This window comes from Gymnoscopelus microlampas, assembly GCF_963454915.1.
Source record: "Gymnoscopelus microlampas genome assembly, chromosome: 1".
Classification (NCBI taxonomy): Eukaryota; Metazoa; Chordata; class Actinopteri; order Myctophiformes; family Myctophidae; genus Gymnoscopelus; species Gymnoscopelus microlampas.
This window is the reverse complement of record NC_139962.1, coordinates 12,111,839-12,129,053: the sequence shown is the minus strand read 5'-3', so window position 1 is coordinate 12,129,053 and position 17,215 is coordinate 12,111,839. Positions and strand designations below refer to the sequence as shown.

Below are 17,215 nucleotides of genomic sequence, written 5' to 3'. Positions count from 1 at the left end.
AATACAGAGCTTAAGTGATTAATCAGACTAATCAATTTAATCGATAAAAAAATCTATTCAAATATTTTCGTGTTGATTCGTTGAAGTAAAAATGTAAAAACACAAAGCTTCTCGATTAATCGATGAACTTACACAAGCAATACCAAAGACAAAATGGGACCCAGTGCCTCCCTGCTAGGCACTCAGCATCAAGGGCTGGATTGGGGTAAGTCCCTGCGACATACATCAAGCTGCCTCACGCTACAGAAACAGGAGATAGGCTCCTGCCCTATGGGCCTCATGGCTCGGAAAAGCTTACTTTACACAAGCAAGTTTAAGTCGGTTAGAGGTTCTAAATTAAGTTAATTGTCCAGCCCTACTGCATCTTGCAGTCCTCCATCACTACATCCTGTGGTTTACCTGCAGGAGTTCTTCATTGATGGCTTTCAGGGAAGAGTACTTCTCCTGCTGGTCAGTGGACATCTTTTTGATGATGTCATCTGCATTCTGCTTCTCTCTCTCTATGTCTTCCTCTACTGCACGGATCTTGTCCTCTTTCCTATGGAGACAGACACACACACACACACACACACACACACACACACACACACACACACACACACACACACACACACACACACACACACACACACACACACAGCTTGATTAGAGGTTTTCAAAGTTGGCTCTACCGATGACAAGAAAGGTGAGAGATGATTTATTTCGTTTAGTTCCATTCTAAAACATGCCTAATAATAAAAATCACACTATAGGGGCGTTAACCTGACAACTTCAGGTGTAGGTGTGTGTGTGTGTGTGTGTGTGTGTGTGTGTGTGTGTGTGTGTGTGTGTGTGTGTGTGTGTGTGTGTGTGTGTGTGTGTGTGTGTGTGTGTGTGTGTGTGTGTGTGTGTGTGTGTGTGTGTGTGTGTGTGTGTGTGTGTGTGTGTGTGTGTGTGTGTGTGCGTGCGCGCGCGTGTGTGTGTAAAATGTAAATATAAATATATTTTCATGTACAGTATATGCTGTGTATGGCAAGGCATAAGCACATCAATACAATTCTGTATCTTTAGAATGATCTTTTATTGTAATCAAATTATGACTATTATCCCCAGCAGGTTGTCAATGGTTAGCCAGCAGGAGCCATGTGTCCACACTAAGAACAAAGGTCTTCTGTGTCTTACTGCACCTCAAGACAAAACTGTTTCACATACTGTAGAATAGATTAAACTTCCTGATTGCCGTGACAAAGAAGGTAAGAAGTGTATTCTGTTATATGAAATTATTATGGAATAAGTCATCGCATTAAGTTTATATCTATAGAAAGGAAGGGAGCCAGGACAATATTTCCAAGTGTGTTTCTTCGCATTTTTAAAACAATGAAACAATGAAAACACGACAGTCGGCGTGACTTGGAAAAATCTAGAAATCTAATTCTGAAACTAAGATAGTCAGTTGTTATTACATTATTAGAAATTCACATGTAAAGGCTGCTGTAATGTTCTCAGTCCAATATGTAACCATACTGTATAGCCTACATGTTACTCTAGCATCAATCAAATGCTATTTATGGAAAGTAGATTCATCTTTTCTACCAGTCACTTAGGAATTGTGTAATTTTCCAGCTATTATTATAAAAGTGCCCTCCACTGAGACCAGGGTTCTAAACACTTACAACTAACTGGTTTATACTAGGTCTTTTAACCCATTGTGAGCTTGGATTCATTCATTATTCTAAATCTAATAATTCACAAATTCCTAGTTCACTGATGCTACAAGAGGCCAATAATAAATAAGTGGAGGCCTCGAAACCACAGGGCCCAGGCAACTAAAGACACATTATGTTCTTGTACCCCTACAAGTACTGCATGCATTTATGTCAAAGAAAAATACAATCAAAGGGTTTTATTAAAAAATATATTGCGGGACACTTGAGTTAAAAATCTTGTTCAGTATTTCAATAGTACCAGTGATAATTATTTTTGAACTGATGCCATCTTTTAAGCATAAGTCTACCCACGACCAAAGCACTTAAAATACATCATGAAATGGCTTTTTGAGACTCTTGTTGTGATTCTAGTCTAACAGAAGCTGGTTGTGTCTCAGCCAATCGCAGTCTACCGTCCCCTCAGGCTATAGAATGTAAAACGACACAGCCTTGTGTCCATACCACTCGCACTGCGAGGCAGAAAGAGAGAGCGGCAGTGCTGAAGCATGTTTATGTTACTGTATTGCCTATTTCTCCCCTCAATACATACTGTAGAGCCATGGTTCTCAAAGTGGGGTCCCCCAGACGCATAGCCAGGGGGGGTAATCACAGTAATCCTTAATCATATTCAAGGGCTTTTGGAGAGAAATGAGACACACTCCAGTCATCACTCTCTAATTAGAGCACCTCAGAGAGTAGGTGTGTGTTACACAGGTGTGACGTCAGCTGTGTAATACAAATAGTTCCAATGGCATCTGAATGTACACATGTGGTTGTAAGTATATGCTTATTGGTGCTGCGAGGATGAGGGGGTACCTGGGAACATTTCTCCCCTCCAAGGGGTACTGGGCCAAAAAAGTTTGAGAACGCAATGTCTGGCCATCATCTTGAATTAGATTCACAACAGTAGCAGCCCAACAGTGTCTCCAAAATGAGAAACAGCTGCATGTGGAGTAACATAATACTGTATAGGAATCACACAGGTGAATGAAATCATGATTCATGATTATTCATAAGGAATTGCTGATGTAATCACGCATTAGGTTTTCGTTTGACAGGAAGTTAACAAGATTGGACTTTTATGGACTAAAAATACACAAAACATTATAATTAATATCTCCGTTATGACCATGGATATGCTCTAAAAGTGTGAAAAAACATGTTTTTTTCATTTCATGACGTATTTAAGATGTAATTCAATTTACATTATATTGGTGCCATTCCCTAGCCAATAAAGAACAAAGGGAAGATGAGTGGTTGATAAAAGGCTCTGGGCTATTTCTGAACTTGACCTAGATTGCCAGTAGCCGGTCCCTTATTCCTCTAAGTCACGTGATGCAATTAGCACCAACCCAGCGTAACCTGGGTTATTTAAGGAAACGGTGCTACAGTGCAAACTTCTAGTGAGATTTGTAGGGCTGGTAAATTAATATTCGAATTTCGAATATTCCTCGAATATGGGGAAAACATGTATATTCGAATATGAAAATCAATATTTGAAAAAAAAAAGAAAGAAAAAAACCAATGTATCAAGTTATAAAACCAACAAAATATATGTTTTATTGGATCCGAGCACTTGATGCATTGTTTTTTTTATTGTCCCGGTCAAAAAAAAAACGCTTTTATTTTTATTATAATAATATTCGAATATATTTGAATATCTGCCAATTTTTAAGACCAATATTCAAATATCGTTTCTGGGGAAATTTACCAGCCCTAGAGATTTGTGAGTATTTGTTTTTCATCAGTGGGACTGATGTTTTTAAGGACATTTATGCTTTATTCAGATAAGATCATGAAGGGAGAGAAACATGAAGGGAAAGAGAATATCATGAATGTTGTGAGGAAAAATCCAAGGTGTTAAACTCTGAAAGTGAAAAAATTTACCCATAACGGGCCAAAAGTGAAATGAGCAATCCGGATCTTTCTTTGTAACTAGTGGAGCCACCAGGGTGCTCCATATTCTTCTGTTCTTCTTATCCTCTGTATGAAGGGGATTGTACAAGGCAGCTCCCAGATGTGGAATGTGAAGAACATGAAGCAAGGCAAATTTGAAAAAGCCCCAAGCATAAATCCATCTATGTGAATAAAAGTTTTTGATCCCTACCCTAATAGACAGGATCACACAGTGTGCACACCACTGCACCGATCATCGTCTAAGCCAATACGTCCCATTTTAGAGTTATTTCACTGAGACCGAACTTAAAAAGCATTTACTGACATGAGGCCTTACCAAGACTGCTACTAAAATGTAGCCTAGTGCGATTTTCATTTTTCAAGTTTCATTTGGCGTCAGTGTACAGCAGGAAGTAGCGTTTCAGTCGAGATCACAAATCACGATCTAGTCTCACAATCCTAAATTCATGTTTTTTTTTTTTTAAATTGACTGTTATCTGGAAGGCCACAAATCCCTGACAAAGAGTGGAACAAATATTCTGTTGTCCATAGAATTAATAAGTATGGTAGAGAATCGGTAGACAGGGAGAGAAAAAAGGTCTTTATAATCCTGTCACTTTTATGTTTTCATGTGTGAAAACAGTGTGATGTAAAGAGCTGTAACTAACTTTAACTGTTGTTATGCAACTTCTCTGCATCATTTCTAGTGTCCTGCTGTTGTTCCCTCAACCCCTCTGGGAAAAGAATTCTCCGTTGACGTTCAACAAGATCCAAAAGATAAATTAAGAGGTCATTCGTTTTTTCTTCTGCCCTGGTTGCAAACATCACGTTCTGTGACAGTCAGATAAACTGCAGTGAACATTTGCTTCGGTAGAGACAATGGCCCTCTTTGTTTGGCCCTCTCATACACTGTAAAATACTGAGTGTTCAATTATTTTCACACTCTCTTGGTGTAGCTAAATTAACACTTAACATGACCCAAAGGCTAAATACAGAGATTTTCCTTTTTGCAGTTTACATATAGACCATGCCCCCCGGGTGCAAAAACATCTGACAGGTCCTTTGAACAGAGGACTCTACAGTCAGAGAGTCACTCAGATATACCCCTCGCACATCTCACAGTGTCACCAGACCGTCTTCGTCATCCGACGGCCTGTGATTTGCCTCAGTTCTACAGTAGGTGAAAGGCGAAGACACTGCTACTGTACCGAAGTGCCAGCAACGCTAATGTGTCGTTTCAATGGAGTTCCTGCGGTATTAATTTTCTTCATATTCTTCATGAGACTGTAGGAAGACTGAGTGGCACAGAGTAGAGGAGACACGTCACGGACAATCGTTAAGACAGGCAGAAGGCGACATAAACTAGAGACCCTTCTGGTGGTGATTTCATCCCAGGTCAGCAGAGCTGAGGTACATTAGTTGTCGTGGCAGACGTGTGTGTGTGTGTGTGTGTATGTGCGGGGGTCTTAAACACCATCTTTAGCACAATTACTTAGTGAGGACAGGAGTTGGTTACCCCCAAGTGCAATTTATTTTTTGTTTGTTTAAAAAAAAAACAGAACATGGCATCGAGCCCAGGACTACTGCTGTGGCTGTCGGTGGTGGCCATGGGCTCAGTGGGACATTCCACAGGAGCCACAACAGAGGATCAACTGGTGGTGAGTAGAGCCTTGGCATTCTAGCTATAATTCATCTTCAGCATGACCGACTTTACCAGAGAGATTTTCACAACAGCCTGTAGTTTGTTAGATCATTGGTTGCAATGCTGTTTCAGTCTGAATGTGTGAGTCTACAGAAATAACTAACTTCCTTATGAAGAAAGTTATACATTTACTTTTTTTTTTTAAAGTTTTTTTTCTTTTCTTAAAGCTGACCTATAAAGAGTTTTTTTTTACAACATAAAAAATAACCATATTTTGTAATGGAAATAGTTTTACCAGATAACCATTAACACAACAGACAAACCATGCATGTAAGTGCACGTAGTCAGGTGCTAGTAATGCGTGAATAAAATGTATAATACAGAGCTCCAGTTGTTGATATCTTTTGAATAAGCAAACTTGAATTACAGGACAGGCATAATCGGTAGCAAAACTGTCACTGACAAATGCTATTAAATTAATGTCTACACTTTTCTCTGACTTGACAACAGACAGTGGACTTGACAAACAAGAACCTACGTAACATCCCCTCCAATTATGGACAGAACATCACTAAAATGGTCCTGAAGAACAACTCCATTGAGTTGTCAGCTGCGGACTACTCAGCTCTGGCTAACTACACCAACCTGGCAGAGCTGCATTTGGATAATAACATTATTGGCATTGTACCTTGGAAATTCTTCTCTGTACTGCCACGGCTCAAAGTACTTAACCTTTCCAGCAACAACATCAGCAGGTAAGGCAGGGCTTTCACACCCTACTGACACATTAAATACCGTATGAATTCTACATTGTCAATAGATCTGTATCAATCAGGGCAACATAGACCTAATGCCAACACTCCAATGGAATTGGCATTAGCCTTGGCTAGCCAGAAGTTTGTTAACCTCAATCAAATTTTAATAGTTGTTTACTTGTCTGAAAACAGACACAGAAAGACATGTCAATGACACCTGTGCCATGTTACAGTATATGCTAAATTGAAACACAAATGGCAAATGGTAATAATAAAATCGATAAGTTATAGCGATACTATGTCAACCGCATTTGTGTCATGAATGTACTATGTTGTCTGTTTAGAGTGTATATTGTGCTCTAAACCAACTTGATAATGGAGGTTTGGATTGTCAACTGTCAAGCAAACTAACCCTTACTGGCGCATTTATTTTACATTACTTGATATGTGGTGGATAACTGTTGAAGTGACTAAACTATGAAATCAAGTTGATGTTCTCCAGAAGAACAATAAAATACAAAATGCAATACAGACAGACAGATAATACAATAGACTGTAAATATTTTCAGATTGGTATTAATCTTTTGTCAAAAGACTCAATTTTGAAATACATTTGGCAGGTAACAAGTCATCATACAGAAGGTATTTTCTAGGCAGTGTTAGTAGCATCAAGTTAGTTACTGTATGTCTAAGTTAAACAGACACTATACATTATTAATACTATACTGTATTGTTCTGTTAGGGTGGCTCCTGATGCGTTCTCTGGCCTTGATAACCTGACAGAACTGGACCTCTCCCACAACCTAATAATGTCTCTACCTACAGATGTTTTCAGGGGCCTTACCAACCTGCAGGTATTTGCAGTAATGTAGATGTTCATTCAGTCATAAGAAAACAATACACTGCAACATCTTGAGTGCAAAAACATTATCTATATAATGTGTAAGTAGTTTACTTTTTTTTTTTTTTTTTTTTTTTTTTTATTAATGTTTAGTTGAGTTACAGTATACCTACTGTACCACTACCTACACACTGTTATGGCACACCATAATCATACTTTCCATCCATTATGATTACAGAAAGCACCTTGATGATGTTCACGTTTTATAGTTAAACTTATGACTTGTTTATGACTTATGATATAAGACATCATAAGGCATTATGAAGGCTTATAAAAACTCTTATAACACATGTTTAATGCATTATGAAGACTTCTAAAATACATTAGATAGAAAGTGTTACAAATGGCTGCATAAAAGACTTTGTTCTTTCGTTTAGTTTACTGTAACGTTCAAAAAATCTATTTCTGCAATGGCCACGACGAACACCACTGACGGTGGTGATGGTTGTGACGATACCGTTGCCAATACTGTAGCACACTGGTTCTCAACGTGGGGTCCTGGGACCCCTAGGGTTCCATGAGGTGGTTCCAGCTAAATGACTGATAGTTAGGAAGTTAAGGGCCTTCCACACCAAGCACAAAGAGTGTACAGTATATTGACTCTGCAACTCAAGTGCAGAGTCCACACCACAACTATAACGACAACAGTGGTAAACGATATATAGTTCTAGTTATAATAGTTGGTGTGGATGGCCCGGGTCTGTAACTCTGAGAGTTACTGTAGATTAACACAAGGATTTTACAGTGTAGATTGGGGTCTCAGAGATAGAAATCATATGGGAGTCTGTGGCCTAATGCAGTGTTCTCAACCTTTTCAGGCCGTGACCCCCAAAAATAATCACATTTGAACTGGGGACCCCCCACCCTGACAAGCACTTGGAATTGTAGGAGTTGAGGCATCACAGTTTGTTTGACTCGGTTCCACAGATAAATATTGTATTGGTTATTTTAAAAATGTTTGCCTCTTTCTTATTATTTGACAGAGTTTTTATAGTACAGTTTGTTGATTACTTTTGATGCAGTAATGGTATTTTTTCTTTTCTTTTTTTTAAGTTAAAAAAATTTAAACGTCCTTAAATTGTCACTTCACTGTCACCTGGGGACCCCCCAAAAATCATGTGGGGACCCAGTTCTGGGCTGTGGCTAGCATGTTTCCCCAATTCTACCAGCCACTTTGGCAGGTCTGTCAGACTAGCCATTATTTGGACTTTTATTTCATTCTGAACAGCTGACTAGTAAAACAATTGTTGACATACTCAGCCTGTATTCGTCCTGGGTGAGGACAGTGACCTGAGACTGTGATAACTGATAATCCCTCTGGTAATATGACAGGTAGCTAACCGGTAGCTGACCAATCAATGCAAGCAAAGCGAATGATCTTCGCTGTGTAACTCAACATGTCAAACATGGAATAAAATCACCTACCACAGTTGCTAATCTATTTATTGAACTACCGGTAATCTAACTTTGTCTCCAGAGTAGGTAAGCTGTAATAAAGGTGGTCCTTTTCTGCTAAAATAAATAATAATAATCAGGCTGCCTGGAAAAATAGAGACAGTGACGGATCAATTTTGGCATTTGCCACCAACCGATGTCCATTGTACCTGTAACATACTGAAGTTGCTTCTTGTGCTGTTGGCTGATTATAGTGGTTCTGTTTCTCTGAGGTGCTGAGTCTGAGAGCTAACAGTCTGGAGGTTCTGGACAATAGAACGTTTGTGGATCTGAAGCGGCTGAGATCAGTGGACCTACAGGAGAACAACTGGAACTGTTCCTGTCAACCACTGCAACTCCTCAACAGGCTCATTACCTTACAAGTACAAATAGGTAGGATACTATGTTTTTTTTAATTTTTAGCGGTGCCAACCGCTCTACATTTGGCCGTGACTCCGTGTCTGTGTGTCTGTGTGTCTGTCCGTATGAGCCCGGGATGAGCACGGCAAAGAAGCAACACATACAAACACACGCACACACACACACACACACACACACACGGACTTGGAGATTGCCTATGCCATCTCTCCTCTCATTGGCCACACGTGCCACTGGTTATCAAAGCGTATGTTCTGTCCGTCCGCCCGTATGAGCACGGGATGAGCACGGGATGAGCACGGGATGAGCATAGGATTTTAAACAGCTATAACTCCAGTTTGCAGCATGCCACCAAGTCTTATTTTTTCTCCAGATGAGCACTTTTTTGCGGCCACAGTTGAAATAGGTGTTTGAAGCAGGCTTGACTTGACTTTCTCCTGGGTCTCCCCTACACCACAATTTCCATTTTTTTTTCTTCTTTTTTCTAAATTTATATCCCGCGTTTTTGTAACCCTTATTTTTTTCACCCGGTGCCAATTTTCTAAGTGATCCTGGGCGCTACACTCCCCTCACCAGCCTAGGGAGGCCAGGGCTGGAGCTCATGCCTCCTTCAATGCATGAGAGCCAACTGACCTTCTTGTCACCTGACAAGGGGGAGTTTCACAATTTCCATCTTGGCTTTCTTGCTGTGTGTCCCATTTAAGACAAAATACAAAAAACGTACCCTGTCTTTCTTATCTACAGCTGGTCCCCGTGCACTGTGTGCTTCCCCAGAGGACAGGGCCAGTCACACCATTCTAGAGGCTTCAGCTGACTGTAACCCAGAACCCTTGGCCGAGCCAACAACACCAACACTAAATCCAACACTACCGTCCACAACAACAGGAATTCCACTACCAACCAGCTCTGCAACAAGTACGGCTCAACCCACCTCCCCAAAGCAGCCTACCACACATTCAGCCACAGTAGTGATGATGACCCACAACACCAGCAATTCTAACAAAGGTAGGATGTAGGAGGGATTTTGTTTTCACCCGTTCAGCCCTCAAAACAAACTCAGACTGTTAAGGGAGACTTTTTTTGCATATATGATTGTGAACACTCCAAAAAGGACTCAGACCCCTTTGAAGTGAACCGAACTCAGACCACCTAGGGAGGTGGTCTGAGTTTGGTTCGCTTTAATATGTGCAGTGTGAACACAAAACGCTCCAAGTTCACTTTATTAGCCTTTAGCCCTCTAGGCTGTGGAGACGCTGCATCAGCTATTACTGACAGCAACTCTCATGGTTTGTTACATTTTACAGTAAAATTATGCAATAAAGTGTTACAAAAAGGTTTTGTAGCAATAAAGTAAGTTACAAAAAGGTTTTGTAGCAATAAAGTAAGTTACAAAAAGATTTGGAAATTTGTTTATTTTATCCAATATTTTCCTGCACTTTCAAAAATTGCATAAAATAGCAGTTCTGCAAGCTGAAATTATTCAGTACTACCACACTCATACAGTACTGTTGGTGTTGAGGATTGAGTGCCCTGCTCATGGGTACCTTCAAAGAAGCTGCTGAGCAATGGTAGAGTTTTGCCTATTGGTAGAGTAGAGCAATGGTAGAGTTTTGCCTATTCATTTTCTCCACTCCGATTTTCCTGACTCCAGGGTTTTAAACCAGTGACCTTCTCATCACAAGCCCTCCATACTGCTTAGTTCCAGTCACAAGGGCAGGTCACTTCCCTTCGGGCTACTGCTGACTAAATTGTTGGTAAACAATGTATTTCATCTAATAAAACACAATAGGAATTTATTGCATTGACCCAGCCATGACAGAGCGTACTCAAAGCATGTGATTAGGTCATGCCAGAGTTTTGGCTGCCGTTTCTGGCTGAGACAGAAGCGATGGCTATGGCTATGGTTAAACCAGGGACCTTCTCATCACAAGCCTGGCTATGGTGAGCTCACACTGCTGCTGTAGGGTAAACAAAATCCTCATGTAGAAAATCAGCAGCCCCTCGCTGGATAAATAAAGACAATGAATTGCAGTCTAAATTGAAGCACTTCGTTCTTTTAAAAATTACTGATCCAAACTAAATGAAACCACAAATCAAATATGCAGTGCAGTGTATTTGTTGGCCACTGTGTGTCCAACCTAGAATATTCAGTGTCCCACAGGCAGCCATGTGCAGGCACATTTCCTGATTTTAGTCCAACACAAGTCAGCATGGAAACGTATGTATTTCAATTTATCCAAAACACTACATGCTGTGCTCAAACCACAGAAATGGCTCAAACCATCCACATTTCTTAACAGTTATCAATTATGTTCAGGCTTCAACTACGCACCTGCCAAGGAGAGTTAACTAAGGAGTAAGGATGTTAGATACTTTGTTTCACACAGCAACCCCAGCCAATGCACGTTGCAAGCAGAAAAAGTAACACGCTTACCTAGCTAGTTGCATTTCAATAGGGGGAAAATATATTTTTGAACTTGAAAAAAAAGAGAGACAATGTTCCATGACCATGTTGGCGACAGGGTGTAGCTGAACTAGACTAGTTTAGTCTTATTGCATAAGCTTATTCAGTGAAGCTCAATCCACTGCTTTCTTTAATCGCGACGCGTTTTGAGCTTATAGATCTGCTATTTCCACTATTTTTGCCTTTTTTTTTAAATATGACATTTTTTTATATGGAATTGATTATGACGATTATGACGAATATGCAAAAATAATTGCGATTATATAAAATAATTGCGATTAGACTCTTACAACACCTCTCTCTCTCTCTCTCTCTCCCCCCTCCACACCAAGCTCCAGCAGGCGGCTCTGATGGCACCAGCCCCATCATCCCGGTTCTGGGCAACACCTGGAAGCTACTCGTCGGCGTCCTGGCCGTCGCACTCTGCACCTCCACCGTCATCGTCTGTGCTATCAAGTCACCGTCCTGGTACAAGCTCCTCTTCAACTACCGGCACCAACGGCTGACAGAGGACGACGAGCCACACATCTTCACCACGGCCGGACGGAACTCCAACTACAGCCTGGACACGCAGCAAACCGAGACGTCCGCTTACGAGCTGGAGGTCAGCAGTCAGCACGGAGACGAGGAAGACGAAGACGAAGACGGGTATATTGAGGACCGCTACATTGACACGGCCGACTACAGATCAGGAGGCGGGAAGTATAGCAGTGCGGCCACGGCTGAGGACATACCATGAGCCAACAACCAAAGAAAGACGGTTTGTTTAACACCGTCAGGGGGAGGATGTTTATAGATTCATGACAGGATCATATTTCTTTTTTTCTAAGAAATGTTCTGTATAACTGACTGATAAAAAAAATTGACTAGAGAAGAATGTCAGAGTGAGGAGAAACATTTTCATCTTTGTCCCATCTTTCCCATCTATAGAATCTAATAAACCCAAAACACTACAATTATAATCATTATCACATGGGGGAAAATTATTGTATAGATTGGGCGGGGGGGGGGGGGGGGGTGTAAATGATATCCTCATCTGCCGATTCAAAACTTCACCAGCAGCCACTTTCACTATATTGCCACTTGCCAGGCTATAGGTTAGAGAGTAAGACTTCTGAATAATGGTTGAGTTCCTGTCAAAGTGTCTGGCACAGTAGATAACGCAGACTTTTTAAAGCTCATTTAAAATCTATCAGCATCTAGAGGGCCCTCGTGTGGCACATGGGTAAAGTACCTGTCCACCACTGTAGAGTCTAGGGTTTGAATCCCCTCATCTGCATCTGGTTTGGCTAAGCGTCTACACAAACACAATTGGGTGTGTTTGGGGAAGGGAATCTAACGGTCCGGGTGATCTTTGTTGTTGAATGTACTCCTTCGGGCTGGAGCGTTGTTGTCAGTACATGCAATCATAAAGAGGTATTCACTTTTAATTAATTAAAGGTTATTATTAAAGATGGGTCTTACATTGCTTCAGTCATCAAATCAATTTCTGTCAACCCCCCCCCCCCCCCCCCCCCCCCCCCAAAAAAAAAAAACTCCTAGATTCTGACAGTCCAATGTTGGCAGCCCTAGCTCAGTGGGTCAGTGGGTTAAGTCATGTAACTGTGTGGGATATCGTGAGTTTGAATCTGGTTCACAGCCTTGTGTTTACCATCAATTATTTTTCCCCCACATACTTTCCTCTAAAAAGTATATATATAAACTTGACATTTGATTAACATCACGAGCATCAGAGCAGCACATGGTTCCTTCTTGCACAGACACAGGACTTAACTGTGTAATCTGAACTACATGTCATGTACTGTGACTGCTGACCTGTGCAGCCTTACATGCACTATAATGTCTGCTTCTCCTAACCTTGGACCAACCGGCCAGCAAGCTGGGTTCACTGTCCGCTTGGCGGCTCCTGTGACTCAGGCGTTTGCACAGTGTTTGTTGGGTGTTTCAAAACACAACACAAAGACTCTTTTGACCGCATCTTGTTTGGCCTGCTGACTTCAAAACACTGGCCTCAGGCCAACATATCAAAGCCACACTTGGAATCTTCATGTCTTGGTAAGACAAAAGAGTCTCTCAACAGACTCCAAACAGCTGCTGACAAAGCAACATAAAATGCCAAGGGTGAAGGGGTGGGATGGTTCTTTGCCAGAAAAAGGTTACAGGATTGATGTTACCAATAAGGTTACATCATCATGGCTACAGAATGCAGGAATACATGCTGCCAAAGGTATATCCTTGAGGAAGATGGAAATCAGTCTGAGCAAAGCTAATAATGCACTGATAACGGCATGACTCCCATGTGGATCACAGACTTTGAGTCGCCACTGTATGACGTCAGTCATCTTTGACGTATATATTATGTACTAGAGGTTCGGGTCGCTCTGCAGCCCTCACACCTACGTTGTTGTACCTCCGATCCGACCGATATGCCCAAATATGGAGATTTCTGCATCTGTCAGTCCTTGTCCCATGCCCATACATGGAGCTGACTGATTTGTTTTGACGACACATTGAGGTTAGACAATACACTCCATATTTGGGCATAGCTGCATTGGGAACTCCTTTGGCTGAGTCATAGTGACATCCGGCCGGCCGGGTGGTCGGTACACTCATTAGCCAATTTGAATAAAGGATGACTCCTGTGGGCAAGGTTGCAACCCCATCTGACCGCCTTTCATTTCCATTATAAAGTTAAAAATACATATACACACAGTATGAAAAAAAAGGGGAACTAGTGTGTAAGTACTGTACTTCCTTGGCCTACTGGCAGAGTGCATAAGAAATGTGGCACTGATCGATCCAGCGGTTTGCAAGATAAATCATGGAAAAGACTAAAACATACAGGCAAAGCCCCTTCCCGGCAGCTCACATCCTGCAGAGTCACACCATAAAAACAAAGTGTCTCTAATCAAATGGGCCAACCTGCTGCCATGATGATGGTGCACACAGGCCATGAGTCCATTTCAGAGCGGGGTGGCCTGGAGGGTTTCCAGAGAACAACACCCCTGTTCCACATTCAGGGTTGGAAATTACACCAGAGAACTTTCGAACTAACTATAAAGAATTTTGATGACTTTTCATTCAGACAGATATTCTCACAATCATGCTTGCAATCAAACGGTATGTCAGAATGATTCTGGAGCAGCAGTGAAAACGTTTTATTTAGAGCCCTGGAATCTAGTCAGAACTTTAAATTGACTGTTGCCAGTGACAGCTTACTTTTGGAGTTTTGTGTATGAATTAATGGAACTGTACTGTACCATTGGACAGCAACATCTAACATCATGCGTAATCACAGGCAAAAGAAAAGAAGATGCTTAGCTGCAATTCACTGCAAATCTGCCAAAATGGGTTTGTTGCTATTTTGTGTATAAATCAAGATATTGTTTTGCTATGAATGTCAATGAACTGTACCTATTTGAACGCTTAACATAATGCTGTTCCAGTATGATAACCTATGATTTGTGTGTATTTGTAGATAATTCATTTATCAAGGCTTCAGGCTTCAGACTGAATTGATATGAACTCTTAAAGATTAGTGTAATCAATACAGCACAGAATTAGTGAAATTAATCATTTGAAAAGCTGCCAAATACATTAAAGTGTTATAACATGACATTTGTTGTTTTACAGCGCTTAGGGGTCTATATTTACACTTTCAGAGTTTCATTTACATTTTGGATATTGCCGTGTATTTTTTAGCAGTGGAACCTCTCACCCTGGCAAGATGAAGCCCAAGATGCCCAAGCAATACAACACAGTCCAAAGAAAACACATGGGTATGGTACTTACTCTCGTCTCTCTGTAAAGATGACATCGATGCTCCCTGCCTCTCTGTCATTCTGGGCTTTCAGCTGCACAAACATATGGAGAGAGCATAATATGTTTATATTTTTGTGAAATAATGAATGAACTTCAAAATAAAATAATGTATATAATGTTGTCTTCTACTTATTCCAAAGTGGCAGTCACATATGCAAGGCATATAACCACAAATCTACAATAAGCTTGTATTGTTGTAGTGCCACACCACTACAGCAAGGGCATGTAGGACACACACACACACGCGCACTATTATATTATATGCATTTACTAATGCATATAATAATTATGAAATGTCCAAAATAAGGACGCCAAATTGAAAGTGGTTCAAATATTGTTTTTTTAGGTTATAGAATGCGCTTCTGTAATGGGAAATGACTGCACACAAGTACTGAAATAGTAAATAAAAAAAGAATTAATAATAATAACTTTATATATAGTTGAATATATATTGCAATAATAAGGTGTCACAAAATCCCAAGGCACACCTGGACTTGTCTCATAGCACACGACTGTGCCTTGTACACTGTTTGTCAAAGGAGTTCCTTTTTATCGTCATGATTTCAATGTGTATGCCTCACTTTAAGGGAATAGGCTCGCTCAACTCGAGGACGGTCTGGAGAAGTTCATGAATATACAGTACTGGGTGAATATTCGGATAATATACGTATAAAGTCTAGAATGCTGCTGCGGATCATAAACTTTATTAAAAGTTTAAAAAAGAGTGCGGATTGTATCTTCTTTATTCAATGAGTATGCAACACCAGCCACAGGTAACCAGCTGGAAGCAGACATGTTACCCCAAGAAAACACATACCGTACATACATTTTATCATTGTAACCATGAACACTAAGGGTTTCCATTGCATTTGCAAATAATAATTGCTCCAGTTCTTTTACTATCAAAAACAGACAGGGGGGGGGGTTACTTACTTAAGTCATAATGTGCAACATGCATTTTAGCAGTCTTTTTGGCAACGTGGTTGTCATTACAGGATTAGTCTATACATAAGTACCGCTCAGAAAGGAATGCTGCAGGGTCCTAGCACCCAGGGATATTTTGGAATGCAACAAGAAGTTGTCAGAAAAGGTACTTTTAAATACATAAATAAATACATTTCTGGTACATTTCCATTGCCTACGTCATTTGTCGTGGGCAGACACTCGCGAATACAAATAGAGTTTAATAATGTTTCGCGAAATTGTCAAAAATGTATTGTACAAAATGACCAGTGAATGATTGAAAAATTAATTGTGTTAATTGAAAACGTTATACAGTATGACTTTGAGCAGTGAGGACTTAAGTTACTTATTACGCTTTAAAATGTGTAACTTGTTTTAATTTTGTGCTATCCAATGCATTTGTGCAGGTGTAACTGTCCCTTTCTCCCAAATGGCAGATGTCCTATTTTGCAATGAGCTGACCTCATTCATTTGTACATTGTATTAGTCTTCTGAGTGTGAACTGTGAACGCTTGTACTCACCATGTTGAATTCCTTGAGAACATCCTCCATGTCAGTGTTGGTGTTCAACATGTCCACCAGCTGGTAGATACAACCACAGGAAATATATATAAAGTGTCGACAAGTCACTCAACTTTTATATTATTGATAATTATTTCCATGGCTGATGCTTTTGGTTTACATGTAACTGTCTGAATGGCATAATTTTACATGAGAAACAGCGTCATAGTGGTAACATTGAAACATGTATTATCTCAAAGACTTGTATGCTGATTGTAATTTTATGTCTTCAATCAATATTCAATATCAAGTTCAATATCACCTGTTCTGGGTCACTTGTATAAGTTTAAACAGAAAAACATTCCAAGCACTTCAAAATGTAACGCTGTACTCATGTGAGTGCTGCATGTCTAGTTTTGTATCTTGACAATAGTCTTGCATCAATTGTTGGGTGTGTTGTTGTTGGACTCTCACAGCACCACATGCCAAAGGCAATTCATCATTTGAACTTATTTGGCAACGAGGTGATTCTGCTTCTAAAAGGAATGTGTAGCTTGTAGCAGACTGTGACCGGTGGATGGGTGAATTAAGTACCTCACAGATGCATCATGGGGACTATAACAATGGATGTCACTGTGCAGTTGTTTACCATGTTGTGGTCGGCCAGGTGGCCCTGCAGGTCCTTGATCTCCCCAGCCAAACCCTCCGCCCTGCAGAGGATAGAAGACAACACAGTTGGACAGTGTTTATTGTAGTGAAGTACATGCAACTATG

At 40.5% G+C, this 17,215-nt stretch overlaps 2 protein-coding genes across 3 annotated transcripts in view; one reads left to right on the top strand and one right to left on the bottom strand.

The window, feature by feature from the left end:
• ift74 (intraflagellar transport 74) overlaps window positions 1-17,215 on the bottom strand; it is a 33,877-nt gene that overhangs the window by 12,855 nt on the left and 3,807 nt on the right. For both annotated transcript variants that reach the window (XM_084058685.1, XM_084058686.1), the window contains exons 6-9: window positions 17,091-17,151; window positions 16,463-16,522; window positions 14,948-15,009; window positions 400-538 (exon numbers count right to left, since the gene is read on the bottom strand). In XM_084058685.1, coding sequence (XP_083914811.1) covers window positions 400-538; window positions 14,948-15,009; window positions 16,463-16,522; window positions 17,091-17,151 — 322 coding nt within the window. The remainder of the gene's footprint in view (window positions 1-399; window positions 539-14,947; window positions 15,010-16,462; window positions 16,523-17,090; window positions 17,152-17,215) is intronic.
• On the top strand, window positions 5,144-11,894 carry LOC311042175 (leucine-rich repeat-containing protein 19-like; the record flags this gene model as incomplete). The annotated part of the gene is made up of 6 exons (XM_084052735.1): window positions 5,144-5,239; window positions 5,734-5,978; window positions 6,721-6,832; window positions 8,529-8,706; window positions 9,466-9,696; window positions 11,488-11,894. The coding sequence occupies 6 exons, from the start codon at window positions 5,144-5,146 to the stop codon at window positions 11,892-11,894; spliced, it is 1,269 nt and encodes a 422-aa protein (XP_083908861.1).